This window comes from Otolemur garnettii, unplaced genomic scaffold, assembly GCF_000181295.1.
Source record: "Otolemur garnettii isolate 467f Iridium unplaced genomic scaffold, OtoGar3 scaffold00015, whole genome shotgun sequence".
Classification (NCBI taxonomy): Eukaryota; Metazoa; Chordata; class Mammalia; order Primates; family Galagidae; genus Otolemur; species Otolemur garnettii.
This window is the reverse complement of record NW_003852410.1, coordinates 13,446,378-13,468,734: the sequence shown is the minus strand read 5'-3', so window position 1 is coordinate 13,468,734 and position 22,357 is coordinate 13,446,378. Positions and strand designations below refer to the sequence as shown.

General features: G+C 41.5%; 1 protein-coding gene and 1 pseudogene across 1 annotated transcript in view; both read right to left on the bottom strand.

Annotated features, from left to right (window-relative positions):
* PDZRN3 (PDZ domain containing ring finger 3) overlaps positions 1-22,357 on the bottom strand; it is a 235,080-nt gene that overhangs the window by 203,003 nt on the left and 9,720 nt on the right. Inside the window, exons 2-3 of the mRNA XM_003785490.3 lie at positions 15,917-16,003; positions 9,702-9,809 (exon numbers count right to left, since the gene is read on the bottom strand). Coding sequence (XP_003785538.1) covers positions 9,702-9,809; positions 15,917-16,003 — 195 coding nt within the window. The remainder of the gene's footprint in view (positions 1-9,701; positions 9,810-15,916; positions 16,004-22,357) is intronic.
* LOC111723798 lies at positions 865-930 on the bottom strand (annotated as a pseudogene).

The following is a 22,357-nucleotide window of genomic DNA, read 5'->3' as shown; positions in this document are numbered from 1 at the left end:
CTTTTAGCAACAGATGAAAACACAAATTTTTTTTTTTTAAAAAATAGATCAGGGTTATTTTTCTCAAAACCCCCATACTTAAAGGTAAGCACCCAGATGTATGTAACCATAACTTCATACAAAATGTATTTTATTTGTATCATTGTCAAGGGCTTGTTTCTGTTTTGTTGTTCTTAGGAAATGACCACAGATTTAGGTTTTTTGACCTAATCTTCACCCGAAAAATTTAATGGGGACAGCAGTCCCTTCTGATTTATTCTTGCTTTTAAAATGCTTTGCGGATTATCTAATTAAATCTTTGTATTAAGGGATGACTTTGGGGGATGGATTTAAAACTTCTGTGGAGTCAGAACTCCCACAAAGTACCCAGTGTCAACATAAAGTGAACTTGGATTAATCTGGGAGAGACGCTCTGCCAAAGAGAAGGACCCAGCGCCCCCTCCCCCCGACTGCCAGCTTCAGCAAGAGACAGAAGCCCATGCATTTCCACACCTGGCCCATATGCTGTGAGATTTCAGAAATCACCGTGATTAGTAATTTTTAAAAAGAAATAGACAAGCAGGAGTCAGCTTTGTGGTATGTAAAGTTTAAAAGAAACTTCCACCTCACCAAGTTTTTCATCTTTACTCTTACTTCATTACCAAAAAAATAAATAAATCCTCACTTTGGAGAATTACAACACTACAGAAACATGACTTTACATATTTGAAGTTCCTTATAATCCCACCACACAAAATAACTATAACTATAAAATCTTTATTAGCTCAGAGTTTTTCCTATGCAAAGACTCATACATATAAATGTCTTAAAAATAAACACATCGCATCATACCATATGTTCCAGTCTTTTTTTTTTTTCCTACATCAGGGATTTTCTGGTAAAAAACTGAAAAACCTGCCAGAGAAATTCTAAAAGAGCAGTAAGACACCGTATGTTCTATTCTTCACCTAAATTTTATGTCTATCTGATTGGTATGAGGTGATAGATGTTACAAAGATGTTCAATGAAAGGCTAGTTCTGATAGCAGAATAATAATAATAATAAAACAGTAATAAATATGACAAAGTTTATAGATCAGTACAATGAGCTATGCGTGGCCACTAGAAAGAAATTAATACACAATATTTTTAAGGTAACTATGGAGTGAAAAAAAAAATTTTGTTTTAATTGGTCATATTGTTAATTTTGGAAAGAATATCTCCCTGAAATAGTTGGAGGTGTTCTCAATAATCCTATAGCAGTACTGATTCTTGCTGAAGTATGCAACAACAACAGCAACAAACAAATCTCAGAAATATTTTGCTAACTTCTATATTTAGGTTTGGTATTCAGTTCTTGTATTCCATATGCAAATTTTAATGTGAAATAACAACTATTCACATTCATACTTAATAGCAAAACTCTTTCTCCCAACATTATCTCCTTGATCCACCCCGACAGTATGACAGGCAGAAAAGACAGGTTGTGAATAATCTTCCTGTTCTAGAGATGAAGAAATCAAGCCCCAAACATTCAGGATACCAAGACTACAGGGTGAGCAGCTGGGTAAAGACTTAACCCTGAGCGCCCTGGTTTAATCTCAGGGCTCTTTCTAGCCCAACATGTCCCCTCTCATGCTAAGGAGGTCGGCTGCATTTCAGAGAAACATAATTCTGTCAGGGTCCTCGACTCTGTAGGGGGCTGTTAGGGTGAAGGGTAAAGGGAATGTGATAAAAGCGGGTAGACAGGAGAGGAAAAAAGGGGCTATCAGGGTGGCCACTTTATTTTCCATTTGAAAATCAAAAAGGCAGACATTCTTATCATTATTAAGAATACAATTATACCAAGGAAAAAAGAGGGTCATTACTTCCAAATGACATTCCAAAAACATCATTTAAATGACTTGATGCGGAGACAGCAAATACACAGCCAAACTGTCACCCCCTCCCCCTTGCTGTGCCGGGTAAGCATCACCAGCAGACCCCTGAGCCCACCTCCTCCACAGGGCCTCAGAATCTGTGAGGACAGCACAATCCAGGGCAGTGTCACTATAAACCAACTGAAATCGGCACAGAGAATGAAACCAGAGTCCCTTACTAATAACTGGTCTTCAAAACCTGCTTACTTTTCCAGCTAACAGAGATGCTTAACACAGCTTGAATTATACCAAGTCTCTTTCATCAAAACAGAATATTTGGGTAACTAAGGCAATAGCGATCTTAAATTACCACTAACAGGTTTTACTTCTTCAGTGAATAATTGTCACTGCACTGGCCAAATTCTTCATGTTCCTCTGTTTAATGTGGTCCACGGGGATCAGCCACTGTGGACAGCAGTATATAGCCTCAACCATTTATTTTTAATGTTGACCAAAAATGGATGATGCATACCTGGGGGGCCTGTTTAGAGGTAAGACCGTTTCCTGCATGTAGTTACATAAGAACTATCGAGCCTTTTTTACCCCTATAGTGAAAAGGCAAAACATAATGACAAAATCGTTTGGTTTACGGCATAATTTTTTCTCCAAAACCAAGCTAAAGATTAAATGGAAACATTTTAAACAATTTTCACCAGTAAGTTTTAATTCACTGATAACATCCAAGCAAAGATTCAATCCAAAGGAAGAAAATATTGATTGGTATTTTTAAAAAGTACTCTTCTAGGCATTTCTGATCTATAAGTAGGAGGAGTACGATTAATCATGCACATTTAGAATGACATTAGAGGTACTGTTGTAGGCAAACATGGTGTTCGAAATATACAGATGAATGAACATGAGCACAGGGAGGTATGTGTTGTTACTGGGGGGTGTGTATACACATGTCTATAAGTACATATTTACATTTTCTAGCTCTGTCTGCTAATGAAGACCCTAGCCCCCTTATTTTGGTTTCTAAATACCATTCCCCCACTAAATGGAGCTATATCTCCTTGTGAAAATGTTGATGTCATAACTGCGGAGGAAAAAGGTAGATTAACCTGGAATATTTTATTGTGCCAGTAAGTAGAAAAGTGCTCAAAATAATGGGACCATGTCAAAAGGACAGAAGTTGAAAGGCTGAAAGAGTTGCATATGGCCAAAACTGGACCAGTGTGACCAGCAAATTATAAAAATCCATGAGTCTGTGTTAATACAGAGAGACAGGCAGACAAACAGGCAGATTACACAGTGGTGAAAAGAACATTCCTTCTCATAGTGGAAAGTCCACCAATAGAATACATAAGGAATGGAGTTAGAAAAGTCACCGTTTGTCAGTCATCAGAACTGTAATAAATTATTAAACTGAAAACCATCAATGGATGCCAAAACCAGTGTACAACAGTTTGAGGAGTGCCAGTACATTTACATAGCCTCAAATTATCTCCTCACAAGATGATTACTAATTAAATAAAGAAGAAAACAGTAACTTTATACTGGACAGACTTTCACCAAGTAGTTCAAGTTAACATCACCACTAAAGGCACAAATTGATCTTATGTGAGTCCTGACATCACAAAGTCAGAACTGGTGGTATTTTTGCCCCAAATATCTGACCGTCCAGGAGGAAAGATCAGACAAAACGAGGAACATTCTGCCAAATACCTGGTTTGAACTCTAAAAATATAAGTAGTCTGAAAGATAAAAACAGAGGAATTATTCCAAAATTAAGGAGACTACTATGAAACTGGGTAAAACTGACGATAGGGGAATTTCTTTGGCTATAAAGGACAGTATAGGGACAGTCAGTGAAATCTGAGTAAATTCTATAGATCAGATAATAGTAGTATCCCAATGTCAATTTCCTGATTTAGATAACTGCACTATAGTTATGTATAAGAATATCTTATTCCTAAAAAGTACACATTGATGTATTGAGGGATAAAGAGTAGAGAGAAAAAAAGATAAAGTAAATGTTATAGACGGTAACATTCGGGGAATCTGGGTAAACAGTATATAGAAATCATGCCTGTATGTCTGAAATTATGTCAAGGTAAAAAGTTAAAAGGAAAAAGGGAGTATTCTATTCCTTTTTTAAAAAAATGCTCTATCAGGTTAATTCACGTGCCATTCTACAATTTTAGTCAGTCTCAGAATATTATCTTCCCACCTAACAATAACAAGTGGTAAAATCTCCCTTTGCTTTACTAAGTAGCCAGCTCTGGGAGAGAAAGCACTGCCGATCCTTTCCGGCTGACCCTGTAGCCGACCTTGTGAGCAATGACAGACCAACTAAACCAAAAACAAACAGAAGAAGAGAAGGACCGGTTTCCACGAAAGCCTCTGAGCTTCCAGGGCTTCTGTGACCATATCCTCAGGTCTTGAAATCATAACACTTGCAAGATAAACTTGTGTTTACAGAAGACTGTACAAAATAAAGTTACTGGGAACAGAGAGCTTAGGTCTCCCACTTTCACTGCACCCAGAGAATCAAGACTGCCACCTCACCACAGAACAGTGCTTTAGCCCATGAAGATTCATCTACCCTGCAGGTGGGCCTACCACAACACAAAAATGAGCTCAGTTCTCCAAGCTACCTGGTCTGAAGACTGGTAAGACATGTAACTGTGGACAGCCCCTACAAGTCTTTAAGAAAGAATTTCAGTGGAACTGCATCACAAGGCAGGGTTGAACTCACATGCAAGCCGTACCAAAAAAAGCAGATTGAGAGAGAAAGACATACCAGATAGCACAGGATGCAAAGTGAATTCGCTGCTTCTTAGTGGGTCTCAGTTTCTCTGTGCTTTTCTCAGTGTCAGCATTCTGCCAAATGAGATATTCACAGAACAAGCCAAACATTTCATATGGCATATTTGAGTTAGTTGGGGACAGAGTAACTCAGCTCCTGTCTCACTGCAGAGACAGTGAGGTGATGGGCTGCTATGGGAGACAAGTTGATTGGGCTCACCAAGAGATGGTCTGTTCTCCCACGCCACCTCCCAAGGGATTCTTTCGGGTAATAGAGGCATTATGGAATTTTTTTTCCCTTTGCTCTCTCCTAAATAACGTTCAGTAGAATATTATTGGTCTAGAGTGGATACTAGCGTCCACAGAGAAAGGTGTTATGTTTGAGAATGAAGAAATCTGCTTTAGTTGGATAACCCACACTTTGGCTACCGGGGAAGATTCCTCCCAAAGTCTCAAACTGCTTCAAAGAATAAATGCATGGTTCCTTTAAGAAATCTGGTGGGAGCAGTGCCCAGAGCTCAGTGGGGGCACCAGCCACATACACTGAGGCTGGCAAGTTTGAACCCAACCCGGGCCTGCTAAACAACAATGACAACTGCAACAAAAAAATAGCCGGGTGTTATGGTGGGCACCTGTAGTCCAGCTACTTGGGAAGCTGAGGCAAGAGGATTGCTTAAGCCTAAGAGTTGCTGTGAGCTGTGATGCCACTGCACTCTACCAAGGGTGATATAGTGAGACTCTGTCTCAAAAAAAGAAAAAAGAAAAAAAAGAAAAGAATTCTGGTGTTGTTAAGGTATAGAACTCCTTACATTCTCTTTAAAAGATAGCTCAGAAAGCAGGCTCAGAGGCAGAAAAACTAAAACAACTAGGTGATTTACGGTTTCAAATGAGGGAGAAACTGAATTTAGTTTTCTAGATAAGAACTAAGTATATGCAATCAAAGCTAGCATGAAACACTGTAAAAAGGGGCTAGGGGAGCTCACAGGTAACATGGGTGCTGGGAAGACACAAAAAATCAGAAGCGAACTTAATAAATCAGAACTTGTTGTACCTCAGTGCCAGGTGCGAGGGGAGAGGGTATGATGACAGTTTGTTCCAGACCCAAGGCAGATGGGGAACACAAGATTCCAGGGGGGATCACGGGCCTTGTAGCCATGTGGGCTGAGAGGGCATTTAATCTAAGGGAGTCCAAGATTTCCAGCCGAGATGAGCCAATGCAAGCCTGCTCCTCGGGCCTTGGAAGCACAGAGGCAGGGACCCAAGCGGGTGGCCATCACTTAGGCAGTCTGGCTGGAAGGAAGGAATGTTGACAACTGCATCCCCAAGTAACTCAACTCCTGCCTTAAGGTTTGGGAATGAGACAAATCTCTACCTCAGTGATTCTCCCTGGTGCCCGTCACTCTCCAGTAGAAGTGTTAGCAATCTGTGGGGGCAACGATGACTGGTGTGTCTGTCAGTGACGGCAGAAGTCCCCAGATGCACAGAGTCCCCTGTGATGAACAACACAGCCTGCACATATCCACCAGACATTCATGCAGGTGGGATAACAAACTTCTTGCGATTACTGAGCACAGACCCTAACTTGGCTTTACAGATGAAGTATACATGAGATTATACACCCAGGTCCGTAGCAGCACTATCCACAATGCCAAACAGTGGAAGCAACCCATGTATCCATCAGTGGGAGACATACAGCCATGTGGGGTATATGAATAATGGAATATTACTCAGCCTTAAAAAGAAAAGAAATTACAACACATGAAACAACATGAAGGAACATTGAGGATATTAACCAAGTGAAATAAAGCCAGTCACAAAAGGGCAAATGCTGTGTGAGTCCACACACGGCATCTTATAGGGGCAGAAAGTGGAATGGTGATGTCCTGGAGCTGGGGCAGGAGAGGGAGTCAGTGGGTACAGAGTTTCTTCCAGGGAAGACGGAAAGTTCTGGAGACGGATGGTGGTGTTAGTTATGCAACACTGCAAATGTTCTAATGCCATGCACTGTGGTTAAATGGTAAATTTTATGTCATGTATATTTACCATATATATACACCTACACACAGACATTTCCAGGAAAGCAACTCCTGTATAAATCAAAAGAAGACTATAGTTTGTTGTCCAAGAACTTACCCATGACCTGTTCACCACCATGGAAACACACATCACAGACAGAAATGCCAGCTCCTAGTGCCTGGGTGTTCAACACCAGCTCCTGTATCTAGCAGGACTCATAGCTCGTACATCACAGCGAGTCCCCAGGGAGGCATGAGCAGGTGATGGCCCCACGATGTCACTAATATTACTGCGCTGGAGCACGCACATACTGATACACACATCTTATTATAAATTATCTTCCTTTTGTTTTCTTTTGTTTTTCTCAGATAGAGTCATACTTTGTCACCCTGGGTAGAGTCTTGTGGTGTCATAGTTTTCAGCAACTTCAAACTCCTGAGTTTGAGAAATTTTCTTGCCTTAGCCTCCTGAGCAGCTAGGACTATAGGCTCCCACCACAAAGCCCAGCTAAGTTTTCTATTTTCAGTAGTGATGAGGTCTCACTCTTGCTCGGGCTGATCTCGAACTCCTGAGCTTAGGTAATCCAATCACCATGGCCTCCCAGACTGCTATGATTACTGGCCTGGGCCACCACACCCAGCCTTTTTCTTTTCTGTTCCATTACAGCCTGTATATTTCTACAATTATATGTGTATGTATAAATATGCTATTTATTTACATACAATTTGTGAATTTCATTTTATGACAGTATTGGTGGCATTTCAAAGTACTTTATAAGTACTAAGGGAGGGCAGGGCTGGCTCTAACATGGATAAAAACCATCGCTCTGGTCTCAGAGAACAGACACCAGTCAGAACAGAGTAACTTTGCAGCCAAGATGAGATTCTCTGGATTTTCAGAAAGCAAACTATTGCAAGAATTAGGTTCTTATGGTGAAAACCTAGGGTCGTCTACCTACTCCCCTGGAAAGGAAGACATTTGGTGAAACACTAGAAAGCCTCTGACTCTTCTAAATGATGAAAACACACACACACATAAAATAATCACATTCATGCCTCCTGGTCTGGTAATGAACTCAGACCTAGACGAGGTGAACCTGAGAACATACTCTCAGTCATGGGAATCACTATCACGTCAAAAGAGATTAGGATTTGACTGAGAAGGGCACGGCGTGTCAACTGCAATTATCCGTGTATCCCTTCTCTATTGTGAACCCCTTCTTTCCATCTCAACACTAGGACGTGATTAATATTTTATACACTGTCCAAAAGAGGAATGTTACTTACCAGAAACCATACTGAACATTTCAAATACAGACCATCCTTTGCCAAGAGAAAAATCCTGCCCAGCTGTAGATTTCTCATTTGCAAAACATAAGAGCAATGAAATTCCATGACTTAGGGAAGCTGGCTGCTCCTCCAACCCCTTGGCAACAGAAGCTGTACTTATCTTTTTGAACAATAGCCTCGGAAAATATATTCGCTCTCAAAAAAGATGGTAAGTAACACATTTGAGCTCTTAAGAAAGCACTCTTGCCCAAGCAAATTCCTGTTAGGGAAAATCCGCTACCCTGGCCTGGTACATACAAGGTTGACCCCAAAAGCATGCACAAAAAGAGCTCCAAGTTTAAGAACCTTGCAAAAAGTCAAAGAGGGGCATAGTGATATCGATAATGTCATTAAAACAAAATCAAGTACCCTTTTAATAGGAGAGTTACCACACTGCTCCAACTCCCTCACAGGAGTAAGATTTACACCCTAATTTGTTCTGTGTGTTTTCCCTGTGAGATTTAACTGTGTATCTTCCTGAGTATTGTAAATTATCCTGAAGGATGTTGTATAGCGCATTGTAGAATCTGTCCAGAGGAGACTGGAAAAGAGAGACTTTGTTCTCTGCCTTCCTGAGCCCCTTTCCCCAGGAGAGGCCTGTGGCCACATTCCAGCGGGTGACGTGAACTTCACTTACGGCTTAGCTCACAGTCATGGCTCCCACTCAGTACGAAATTTTGAAACAGGCCATAAAAACACTCAGGAAATACAGACACTACGCAAATGTGTTTGGAACAACAAACACCCACTGGTATCGGCACTGTTTTTCTGGTTTCTTATTTAATGCACTCTATTATGGCTACAGCCCGTGGGTGAGTTTCTTGTGGGATCTGGCATGTTTGCTTGGATTCTCATAACTACTTTTTCCCTAATAGGAGATCTAATCAATTTAGCCCAAGTATGTACCCACCAAAAGAACGATCGAAATGGTCAGAAACAGAAGCTAAAGGGAGTCACCTGTATCAAAACATTGCAACAAGAGCCCAGACAAGAAAGCAACAAGTAATTCTCTCCCTTTCAGCAACTCAGAGCATCCTGGAGCACCATGCAAGCCTATCCCAAAGTGGTGCACGGGGGGCTGAGAGATCTACTTCCCCCAGCATCAACCTACCAACCTGCTACACAGAAGTTTGCAATGATGAGTGAAGAACTGAAAATAAAGGAGTGATTATGTGAGTGAATCCCAGTATCAACCTTTGCCTGAGCATCCCTGGATAATCAAGTTGTACAACTGACAACAGGCAAAATGAGGACAAACAGAAGAGAACTGTCAGTAGAAATAATCGTGTGCTGTGAGCTCAGAGGACATCAGACTGATGTCGAAGCTGACACAACTGTACCCTGGAAACCCAACGCGAAGAGCTACAACTTTTACAACAGGATTCACTCATCTGGTTCTAACAAACATACAGCTTTCCAGTGATTTTCACAAATAGCTGTAAGTGACATACACAAAACACATGTGGGTCTGCATGAAAAGAGCCGACTTGCCAAAATGCCACTCATTAATCTGGCTTCTCTATATTTAACGAAAACTTAACACCACGGCCATCGACATTCAATCTGGTCCCCACACAATTGGAGAAGTGTGACTCCCGCCCGACCATCTAAACACTTTAGGCCTCCCTCCCAGACCAAACATCTTGCCGTGAGCTGGATGAAGATGGGATGGCATTCAGCCTATTAAAAGACACTGGCCAGTGTTCACATACCTCAATAATCCTGTCATGAATTTGCAGGCCTCCTTCCTTGGCTGCAGGCCCACTGTCAACTATTTTGGATACAAAGATTCCTTCACTGGACGATCCATCTTGGTTGTCCTTTGGGTTAAAAAAACACATGCATGAATGCTAGGCATTAAGCTGGCACGAAAACAAAGCTTACACTCTTAAAACAGTAATTGACTCTTGTACGTCAAAAGTGGTAGTTGGGTAAAAGGCACTTGTTTCTCTTAATTTCTGCTTGCAACTAAAATAAATACAGACACATGGTAAAATATGTAAAACCATACCAAAAGGTATAAAATGATAAGGCCCTGCCATCTCCAACCCCTGTCCTTCCCCTAGCTAGCATCTATTTGAGTTTTATGCATCCTTTCAAAATGTACTTGTATTCAAACGTATTTTAATGTACTTGTTCCTTTTTTAGGCACATAAATGGACTACGCTATCCTGACTCTGATGCCCTTGCCACTCTCATTTAACTCTAAATATCATGGAGATCTTCTACAGATCCAACACGTCTACCTTATCCTCTTTTTAAATTATTTTATTTTTATTTTGGGAGGTGGAGTGTCATTTGAAGGGGCAGCATCTTTTCACACCTACCAGCACATATGACCCTCGATGACATCATGGCTAGACGACTCTACCGGCACAATCACGGGCCCTAACTCCGGCCTCTTCCTCCTCTCTAGTTCTATAACACTGAGCAAAGAACAAACCCATTATCCTTGCTCACACCCCACATCTAGAGACCACAGCAAAGACGTCCCTATTTATTTGCTTTTCTTAAAAACAAGGTCCTATTATGTTACCTTGACTGGTCTCAAGGAATCCTCCTCAAGGAATCCTCAACTCCTGGCCTCAAGGGATCCTCCTGCTTCAGCCTCTCAAGTAGCTGGGACTACACGTATGAGCCATCATACCTGACTACCTTACTTCTTTAAGTGACTTAAAAATATTCTGACATGTGACTAATTAATATTGTTCCTAGCTGTTGCTATTAGAAACCATGTTGTGATGATACCCTCCTACCTGTATTTTGAAATATCTTTGTTATTATTATAGCACATGGGTTTCTACCTTGGCAGATCCCTAGCCATGGAACTACTGGGTCAAAGTATGAGTATCTTTCATAGATGATGCTAAATGGCCTTACACAGAGTCTATACTGGTTGTTCATTAGACAGAGTGTTTTCCTACATCCTAACCTTTACAGAGTTATTATTAAACTTATAAGTATCTAATAATATGATTGTCAAAATAGGTGTTATGTTTTTGTTCTGATTTATATCAGAAAAGCCCACCACTACTGCCTCAATCCTAATAAATTCTGATCTCCAACCTTGAATCCATTTAGGTCTTTGAATTAACGTCAGAACTAAAACTTTCTGGGAAAGATGACAGCGCACTGTTCAAACTCCTTCCTTTCCTTAAAATCAAAAGGCTCCAACAAGCTCATAAAAAGCCCTCGCAGCTTGTTCATGAACTCCTTTTCAAATGGCGCTGTGATGAATTCTCTCCAAGTGTGTGGATTAAATTTCGAGTGATTAACAGATGGATTATAGATTCAATGGCACAAGCATGTGTTGTTTTCAAACAAAATCATTTGGAAAGTAAGCTCAGGATGTTCCACAAAAACTCCAGAGTCTACTATCATGGTAAATTCTTTGCCATGATGCCAGAATATTCATTTTTAGTAAGTCACTGTGTATATAAATACATAAAAATTCCATTTGTAAAAAATAACTATAAAAATAAAAGTTTCCTCTTTAAACAGAAAAAAGCCCTGATATGCTAAAGAGCAAAGGGGATAATGTTAAATGTGGTTCAATCTACCCCTCCCAATGCAAAAGCAATAAATAAGGTTGGAAAAATGCACATTCCTCAACCCTTCCTCTTTTTCCCTTTTCACACTCCCTCCAAACACACACACACAGTAAAATGTTATATAATTCATCAAAAGAAACCAAAATCACAGTCTAAAATGAGCATTAAGTGTTTTTCCCAACATTTATCCCCACATGACAAAGATAGGGCTCTAACTGCCCATCTGGATTCCATCAACGCTCTTCCAAGAGAAGGGCCAGGGAGACTGTGGTGCTGTGTTAGATCAGCTATCCTGGAAAGGCAGCCCTGCCTAGTATCACAGTGCTCTCTGCACAGGCCTTCTGCATGCTAACCCTTTACCATCCGAATACCCACCTCCCTCCTTCCTTCCCTGCAACAGCCCCACTGATGCACTAGTCTGAGGCATCTGTGTAGCTCCCTACACACACCGCCCCTCAAATGCAAGGAAGGACAAAGCTACCCACCAGCTTCTAGTCCCTGAGCACATACTGGGTGCCAGCAACGTACAATAACCTCACGATAACCTGAAGCTGTAAGTACCGCTGTTACCCATTCCACAGATGACAAACCCCAGGCGAGAGAAGCGAAGAAGCTTACCCAAGGTCACACAGCTACAAAGTGGGATAGCCCAAGTAGTGTATCTTGGTTTGAAAGGGCTGACTCTCTTACAGATGCCCTGTGTGCAAACTCTGTCTCTTGCTGAGAAAACTCTCAAACTACAGATGAATTCAGAATTCCAACATTTCAGGCTATGGAATATTCCACTAGATGAACTCAAAGAGTCTCGTTGGACCACAAAAGATTTATGAACAAGCTTGAGTTCCCTAAGAGGTGATGTCAATATATCAAATGAAATGTTTACTCTGATTTAACCACTTTGCGTTTCTTGGCTGGGAGCAAGAGGGAGAAATAGGAGAGGGGATTTGGGCTTTGGTTTGTTTTGCAAAATATCACACTGTACATAAGTAATTATTCTTAAAGAGTGGTAGAAAGTTCAAGCAAAAATCAGAAAGGCATAGGCAAGACCAAACACCAGAACTTAGGTTACATTCAGACAGCGGGGGAGTGAAGTGGGGGCCAGGATGTGAAAAATACATAAAGCTTAAAATTAAAGAAAACCAGACAACTAAATTTTTCTCTTAAAAGATACCTCTTTATGCTTAGTTTGTTTGGGTCCTCCCCTAACACATTTTAAGTTACGGCTATTTATCAAGGTGAATTAATATGACTCGGGATTTATTTTTGCTTTGCTGGCTTGAGCAAGACAGAAATGAACAGGACTGTTTTCATCCCAGGGGTACCTGACACTGAAGTATACTTGCCAAAGGCTTAAGTGAGAGGTTGGACACACCAGACTGGCTGCTGTTTCTTTAAGGATGTTAAGAACAAAAGAAAGAATGATGTGATTTTTCTAAAAACATTACACACTGCATCACGCAATGAAAAAGCCTTATGTCAGAGTACCCGGCTGGGCTATTTCACAACCCAACCAAGCATCTAATATAGGAATTTCTTGAGAAACACACAAATCCTTTGCCCTGTGTTCTACTAGTAATTAACAATGTGTGTGCACTGTTGCTAATCTTGACTTTTCAGCGTGTACTCAATGACTTGCCAAATTTTCCAGGCAACAGTGCAGAATATATTTTAGGTTTCACTAGGCTACTTCTACTAATCCGGACAAGTTTTTAAAAACACTATGGCAAACACATGCGTGTGGAATTAAATTTTCCTCTGGGGGACATGTATGTAGTTCTTGCAAAAAGACCACATAAACTAGGACTACTAATGTAAGCTACAAAATCACGTCTGGTTTGTACTTAGAGCACCTTTTTAAAGAAAAAAGAAATAATCTAAACTATGCTCTTTGAAAAGCACAAGAACTGTATTCCAGAGAGGCTGGAGTGTCACTCCACCCCGGTGAGATGCTGAAACTAAACACCATCTTCACGGGCTTTACCTTGGTAGGTTTCCCAACAACCACCTGGCCACAGACAGGCCTCTCCACTATGAGCATTTTTCAAACACTGGGCTTCGGTGTGGTTAGACCTGAGGCAAAGAATAGGTGTTCTTGGTTTGGGCTCTTTTGGCTATGAAAGCTTCTGACACATCTGTGAAGGGGTCTTAGTTCATTAAGGTTGTTTCTTAGAACTGGGAACAATGGGTAGTGGGAGTAGGAATAATAAACAACCAAGAATAGCCAACTGTCACCTGTGCTAAGTGGCAAAACATGTTCTTGACAGCGAGTTAGAAGAGAACGTGGGTTTAAGTTCTGGTGCTATTGTTTCCTGGGGTCCACTGTCCCCTCACCTCTGCCAAAGCTGATCCCGGCAGCAAGGACTAAATCAGAACAGCACACAATGACATGAAGCCTGAGAGCTCAGTCAGGTGCTAAAAGGTAAAAATACAAACGTACCAACCTCCTCACATGGCTCTGTGGTTTCTAAAGAATTCCACCAAGATAATGGGAGAAGCACAACCATGAGAGCCCACCCTTGGGGGTTCAACCACGTGGGAGCTATCCCTGCTCTCACCACCTCCTTCACGTTAATGATTTGATCTGATCATTTGATTTGATCTGCTCATTTGAGATGTTCTCTCTTATAAGTATGGTTTGTAAGACAAATCATCACGTTAACTATATATCACTTATAATAAACGATTTGCTGTTTATTTTCAAAATTGTAGCTTTGGCCTTTAAAAGCAAAGAGAATTTAATGATAAATCTTTTTGTGTCACTTGCTTGGACTGAAGCCATGTGTTGGCCATTTGCTGCCTTTGGTAATCCCAATCCTGACCCCCAGGACTTAGCAGGCCCTTTGGGATGGGCCCGTTTGCTTCCCCAGGCTGGTTCCCAACCACTTTCTTGCCCACCCCCCAGCTCTGGCCACACTCCGCTCCTTGCAGTCCGCTCCTTCACAACTCTGTCCCTGCCCCACTTCTATCAGTCGCCAAACACCCCACCACTTCCTGCCCCAGGTCCTACCACCTTCTAGCTCAGTGGTCTTCAAAGACAGACACAGATAACATGAAGCTCTAGACTGATGAAGAACATACTAGAAATCTTATTCATAATCTATTTTAATACCATTATTTAAAATGTTCCCCTTTGCATCTAACTTTTATAAGGCACACTGCTGATTCAATAATGTGCACACGTGCACACGTATTATAAATAAGATACGGTCTCCCAATCTAACAGACTGCTACTCATCCTTCAGAACTGAGTTCTAACGGCCCCTTCTCGGGAAGCCTCCCCCTTAAGGTTATTCAGTCCCAAGGCATCATTAGCTGAAGCCAAGCTCAGAGAACACTGGAGAATATAATCATGTACTCTCCCAACATGTCAGTCTCCCCTCTGGATGTGAGGTCCATGAAGGCAGGGCGTGGGTGGCTGGACCCTCCTCATCCTTTGGAATCCAGCTCACTGTCTCTTCCTTTCTTTCCTGATGAGCCTACATGATGATGCCTGAGGCTTCTTGCTATTTCATACGCCATCTCTGTTCCTTTCCTTTTCTTTCCTTAATCGTACTCCTCTCAACCTATAATTATTCTATTTACTTGTTTCTTGCCTAATGTCCCTGCCAGGACATAACCTCAATGCCGGCAGCAACCCCATCTCCCAAGTCTCCACTGCTATCTCCCAGCCTCTACAAACAGCCAGTGTTCAATACTTATTTGTTGAATGAGAGAATCTGATTTTCTTTCCTTTCCAGCTAATAAATGAGGGAATGATCAGCAAAAGAAAAGCGCAAGGGATGACACCCATTTAGAAAACACCCTTGAAAGGAGGGATCCTCAAATACATTCTTTGCCACTCCCCAGAGAATCATTTTTTAGATATTTCCTCACAGTTAAACTGGCAGATTTGAATGCGGCCTCTCCCTGCTAGAGGAGGGGCCGATGATGAATGGGGTGGCTAAAGAGCTGCCAGGGAGGAGAAGGGAGGCGGTAACCCACAGATGGGGAATCAGCCCTGATGAATGGACAGCTGACAGAACAGAATCGCGATAAGGCTTCCAGTCTGGAGCCCACATTCCAGCTCCGTCTGGGAGGGCGGCTGGTTACCTGCTTCTAGCTGCACACATAGGACACAAACTTTATCAGCTCAAGTACTACATGACCAGCAATGTACCCCAGAAGTTTGAACTAGCTGTTGTATTACTAGGGCAATGCTATTTTAGGAGACCACAGTGAAATAAAAATCCCTGGGTGTGAAGATATTAGATAACCTATAAACTAATTACGGGGAGCAGAATGAAGTGAGCAGCATTTCCTGCTCCCTGCCCCTAAACCTTGACCTCTCTTTCAGCTACACCCGGAAAAGGAAAAGCACAGTTTAGCAATTAACATACCACGTTTGGCCGGCCACCAATAATATTGAATCCCAGGGAGCCAGAGTCGCGATGCAGGACCAGAGTCAGGCTTTTGGTTTCTTCACCCTACAGGGGGAAAAAGAAATGAGATTACATTTTTATTTACAAACCGGAAACAGATAATAGGAATTTCCTTTCCATCTAAGTGGACTCTACTGAGTTAATCATTTCAAATCATGTATCTCTTGGGAAATTTAATCTAAGAAACTTGTAGAATCCAATCTGAAATTCTGTCCTGTGTTTGGGAGGTTACAACATTTCTAGATACCGTCTAACCCCAGAATGACCACATAAGAATGTCTGGCCTGGAGATGCCCAGACATGCCTAACGGACATTGTCTATGAATGACTCTTTGGTCTGCAAATGCGTTTCTTTTAACCAGTTCATCGTATGCAGGCTGTCTAGACGGCTACTTTCTGTTTGTTTCTCAACCAGTTTCAAAAGCAGCATTCATGTCATGTCATGAAAGGTTCAAACAGCAACCCTCTTGGACGTGTGAGCGTAGGCACAGCCCATCAATGGTCATCTCTGTTTGGGAGACTTGGGGGAAATCAGTGTATGAAAAGGGAGAGGCAAATGGGGGCAAAGACAAAAAAATCCCAAATCTTACTTGAAAGAGGGAGGGGGCATTTTCACAAAGTAATGATCAGTCACTCCCTATGGGATGTGGAGCTATTTCACAGAAAACACTTTGTTTAGGGTTGGTCAGTGTGAACCCCTTTAAATAAAATGAGCAGAAGTCACCCCGGCAGGTCACAGTGTTCAATAGTCAGAAGGGACAGCAATGCCAGGGCACTCAACCGACACTCTCAAGTAACAGATAGATGGATAAAAATAGACTTAACCTTATGTGCAAACTGCGCCTCCCTATTCTTTGACATAAATATCAAACTCCCTGACACACCTCTGAAATGGTTCCAATTATGTAAATGACGCGCTTCAGACGCACATCATGCACACTGACTATAAACTTGCAATTGCTTCACTTGGTTTTTCTGCTTAAACTTGGTATTACTTAAATGTGGTTTCTTCAAATATGAAATATTTCAGAACAAGCTGTTTTGAAAACAACACTGAAAAAATAAAAAATTAAATAAATAAAAAAAAAAAAACACTGGCAGCTTATCCAAAAAGAGATTTTATTCTGACGTTTATTGCTTGCTGATCAAACTTTTGCCTCCTACCTTTTCTGGGGAAATAAATGGCCACATTTGAAGGGCACGAATGCAGCTGCCTGACTCTGCCACACTAGCAAAGGCAACCACTGTTTCTTCCCGCAGTGGCCCATGGGTTTCCGGGGGGCACTGCTTCATTTATTGCTCTAGTTAACGTGTGACTTGGTTCCGTATTTATCAGGAGAATCATGCCAAATACAGCCAAAAAGATATGTTAAAAGACATTTCTCTCTATAGGATTATCTCCACACTCAAAGTTCTTAGTAACCACAGCCCTTTCTCATGACTAGTTAGTATTCAGCTGAATTAAAAGTCTTACCAAAATTTTTATGTAAGCCTATAAACATCAATTACAAAAACCCGCTATAAATAAAGATGACAATTGATCATTAGAAAAAGACATTCCGTTTCTGATGGAAAAACAGGGTGTCCTATAAGAACAACACAACATTTATTTCCTAAGTGTCACTAACTCAATAAATAAAATTTATGATTTTATGTGTAAAGAAACTCCTCTCTATTGAGATACTGTACCCAGGAGATCAAAAAATAGCACAGCCTCTTTAATGACTGACAATTTTATTGGTTTAAAAAAAAATTTCCTATACAGAGCACCAATACCCACCTCCTCTATTAATGCTATCAATTTTTATAACTAATTTGAGTTGCAAGTAATTAGCAAGCAATTAACTTTTATAGCCATAACAGAATACAAATTCAGAGTCAACCTACTAGTTTTGAGATGTAAGCAGATGATTCTCAAACTGACCCAGTTTCTATCTTTCTGCTTTGAACACTGAAAATCTTAGTAAAGCCATTTCTTGCATTGTTATCTTAGAAGGGTGAAAAAGTTAGAAATACATGGGAATTCAGGCAAGTTATCTTACGTATCTTACATGTCTGGCTTTCATAACTAATCAAGTGATGGAAATGGCAGAGTTACACAGTAATCCAGGGAGGATGGCCTGAGTTTGACAATCTCAAATGATACACAAAGAAAACTTTACAATCACATGAACTGAAGGATTAGTTTTATATCTACTGTGTGATAACCATTCATTCAAGGAAAGAAAGAAAGAAAATCTTATTAGGCTGTATTCACAATAATAATGGCTAACTCTGGGGGGAAGGGCTGCTTATAATATGCCAGAAACTAATCTAACCCATCTTATAAATCAGTACCAATACCATCTTCATGATAAAGGTGGGAAAATCAAAGTGAATGATTAAGAAGGTTGCCTCATGGCAAAGAACCAGTAAAATGTCAAACTGGGATTCAACCCTATCCTCTCCAACGCTCAACCTTACTTACTCCTTTTAGGGTAGAATACAGAAAATAATTCCATGTAGGCTAGCAATGTCTCAGCTCTTGTTCAAGATGGCCCCAAGTTGAAGTTTCAAAAAGTTCCAAAGAGGAGCTCAGTAAAGGAGGGCTTAACCAGGAAACCAAGGTCAGAATAAAATTCCCAACTGTTTACTGAGCTATTTATCTCCAAAAGAACTGATCTGAGATGCCCAAAGACATCTAAATCCAGCCCTGGCCCCAGAGATCTTTCTCAAGGGACAGTAAGACGGTGCCTGAAACGTAACACTCTTCAGCCAAATAGCCGCTTTCAAAGAATGTTTTTGAAAAACTAAGTTGACCTTCTAGGCTTCCTTGCCAGATGGAATCAGTGGGAGAAAGAGGGTGTTTTTCATTTTCTATAAGCATCTTGATCCAGTCTGCTGTCCAGGAGAGTTAGACATTGGGTTTAGGTTGAGCGCCTACTTTAGGCCTGATTTACAGTAATAAATCACTGTGTGGAAGAGTCAACACAGGCTATTGAGAGAGATAAAATAAAAGTTCACTCTGGGCTGAATTACTTTCATTTCTGCAACTAATTACCAAAGTAATTTTCTAGTCTCTGAAACTCTAAGCTTGATTCTGGTTTTTCCTTTCTATTCTCTCCTTCCCCCCGCCCCCACGAGCAAAAACCCAGCTTAACTGCTTTATTTAAATTTCTATTTTTCAAGATAAACATTAATAGAGATGTTCCACATTAGTCTTTCTGTGACATGTTTCACATGTTAACATTCACCTCTACTTAACCATTCGACCTACTCCTGGGCCCAAAATGCTTCAGGATAGAGGGCATTTAAATGATTCTCAATGAATTACTTCCCACCAATTGAAGAGAGGGCAAAGGCTCTCATCAATGCTGCCTTTCCGATTATCCACACTGTGCTAACCAGTAGCATCTTTCATTGACAAGAAAATTTCATCAATAATGGTCATTAACCAATGTTTTGCAGTTGTGTCAATGGCTTGATGTAGTAAAACAGAAGGAAAAGGGCTTTCCCTCCTATAAACTGCATAAACTGATTAATCAATCTACCTGTCTTCTTAAGCAACTGCTGTATCAATGCTCTGAATCTGGAGAAACTGAGGCTCAGAGAAAATCATACCCTTGCTCAAGATCACACAGTGGCAAAGTGAGAGGGTCAAGATTGGAATGCAGGTCCACATGACTGCAATGCCCAAGCTCCTGGTCCTGTGGGGGTAAATGTGTGCACCCTATCCTAAATCCCTCTGTCTCCAAAGGGGCATGAAGGATTAGACAGCTAATTCGTTTTGTAATTAGAGTTTTAAGTAAGCCTTCTTTGGACTAAAAAAAAATAATTGCAAAGAACCTTATACCCGTGACAGGTACAGTGTAATGTTTAAGGTCTTGGACTTTGGAGTTAGAACCTAAAATCAGTTTCCTCATCCACAGAACGGGGATAATAAATAGTTTCTCCTATGAGTTACTAGGATGCATGATTGATATAGAAAACACCCGCAAAGTGTCTCAGTACAGTACCTGGCCAATAATTAAGTGTTCAAAATACAAGTCACAGTGCTGAGAGGGGCACCTGCACAGCTGAAGGTTGAGGACATGACACTGTTTTATCACATAAATTATGCTTCCACAAAATCCAACCAATGGAGAATGCCCAATGCTAGTTTAACTTTGTCAATCTAAAGCACGTTTGGGAGAGCTGGGGCCTGAAGATAAGTGAGTAAAGATCATTATATAGTCTTTCTAAGTCTCTCTTGTTCCAAGAATGGACAAAGAGTGGCACATTCTAGGAGACCACTGGACTAAGCACCAGGTAGACAGCTTTTAGTCTGGAGGTGATGGAACAGAGACACCAGGAACAAGATAAAGGGAAAACAGGCAGATGACACAGGCCAAGTGAGCTGTGGACCACAAGAAGGGGAAATCAGGTGACAAGGCCCAGTCTACAGGAAACATGTTGGCTCCCAATCAGGCAGGAGGAACATCACGTCCAAGGATATGTGAGTTGGGAAGGAACAGAGGCGGCAGAAGAAAGCTGGGGAGTTTGGGAGCCCAGGGGACTTGGGAACTACGAGACACCAAGACTGCTCTAAGTTCTACCCCATCAGTGGAACTTGATGAATTAGGAAGAAAAGGTGAAGAGAGGAAAAAGCAACTAAAAGAAATGGGAGTGAGGTGGCACCTCCTTGGCAGCTTTCCAGAAATGCTCCCTGTCCTAAAACTCCTCCCAGATGGTAAATGTCTCCTCCCTTCAGTAGCCAGTGCTCAGGAGCTGGAAAGCTCTCACCAGGGACCTGGGGGAAGGAAGTGCAGAAGAACCAGATTATTGTGTTCATAATCTGGAGTCTAGTGACATCATTGTTTGCTTAGGGGTGGGCAGGGAGCTGTCACAGATCCTCAGTCACCCAGTAGGATGGCTGAGCCCAAGGCTGAATGCAATGTAAGATCTCCCTTGGGAGAAGCTTAGATCACTAAGATTGAGAAGGCACACAACATTCACCTTGGTGAAGGTTTAATCCATCCCTAAGTGAGTATCAAGACTTAAACAATGCCAGGAACCATCCAAGGCCTTGAAGCCATTAAGTCACAGCAGAAATGGAAGCTTATTATTCAAAGACAAGCCGATTTTGCTTAAAATAAGCTTTGCTATCATATTTGAAGATACTATTACTAGATCAATGTTAAAATTACCTCAAACATCATCTGCTCAGCTTTTAACTCAAGGTAAGACTTTTAAGTCTAACTGGGTAAGAATTAGGATTGGGGAGTCACAGTGAAAAATCAAAAATTGGGGCTGCTTTTCTTTAAGTATCCAAGAATGTGAGTGATCTTCTATGAGCAAAGTCCCTCTTCTTTTTGAGTGTCACTCTGTCATTATTTTCCTCCAAACAATTCAACCTCAAAAACTTAGACATGAGCCATCTCCTAGCCAGCATGGTAGTTTCCAGAGTCCATCCATGCCACTGTCAATGTGGACTCTTTTTATAATAAAAACTCCTTTCTGCTAACGGGCTAGTGTTCTCCAATACTGCTCTTGTGGGAGGTACTGCAGGGAACTCGCCAGACTGGAAAGCTGCCCAGCAGGTTGTGGGAAATGTAACTGCCTGCTAGTGCATGTGCGTCTGGGGTGACACGACTTCTTAAGTCTCTGCAAAGCTCAGGGAGATGCACACGGCTGGGAAACAGCTCTGACTGTTGACTAGTGACACGAAAGTGCTCTATATCTGGCTGTCTCCAGCACAAAATGTGCAAAAGCAGGGGGAGGGGATACCAGGAGGCAGAGCTGGCTGTCAGAAAATGTTGTACTGAAGACCTGGGGATATCTTCACACCTCATACTCAGAAGCTTTTGTCCTCTTTGCAGTTCAAACTTTGTGATTTTTTTTTTCTTTTTTGAGACAGTCTCACTTTGTGACCTTCGGTAGAATGCCATGGTGTCAGAGCTCACAGCTACCTCAAACTCTTGGGCTCAAGTGATCCTCCTGCCTCAGCCTCCCTGATAACTGGGACTACAGGTGCCTACCACCATGCCCAGCTATAGACGGGGTCTCTTGCTCAGGATGATCTCCAACTCCTGAGTTCAGGCAATCCACCTGCCTCGGCCACTCAGAGTGCTGGAATTACAGTGGGGAAGTAGTTCGGACCACCCCCTCCCTGTGATTTAAACCCTGGTCCTTAAGAAGGGATTCTTGGAGGAAGAGTGGAGGAAGAAACTGTTCAAAAGCCTAGGACTGAAGGGAGACATGGAAACGATACTTGCAATTAAGTTGAAATTGGATGAGACAGTCAATAGAAGTATTAGTAGATGCAAATCAAAACTACTTTGAGATATCATCTAACTCCAGTGAGATTAGCCCATATCACAAAATCTCAAAACCAGAGATGCTGGCGTGGATGTGGAGAAAAGGGAACACTCCTGCACTGCT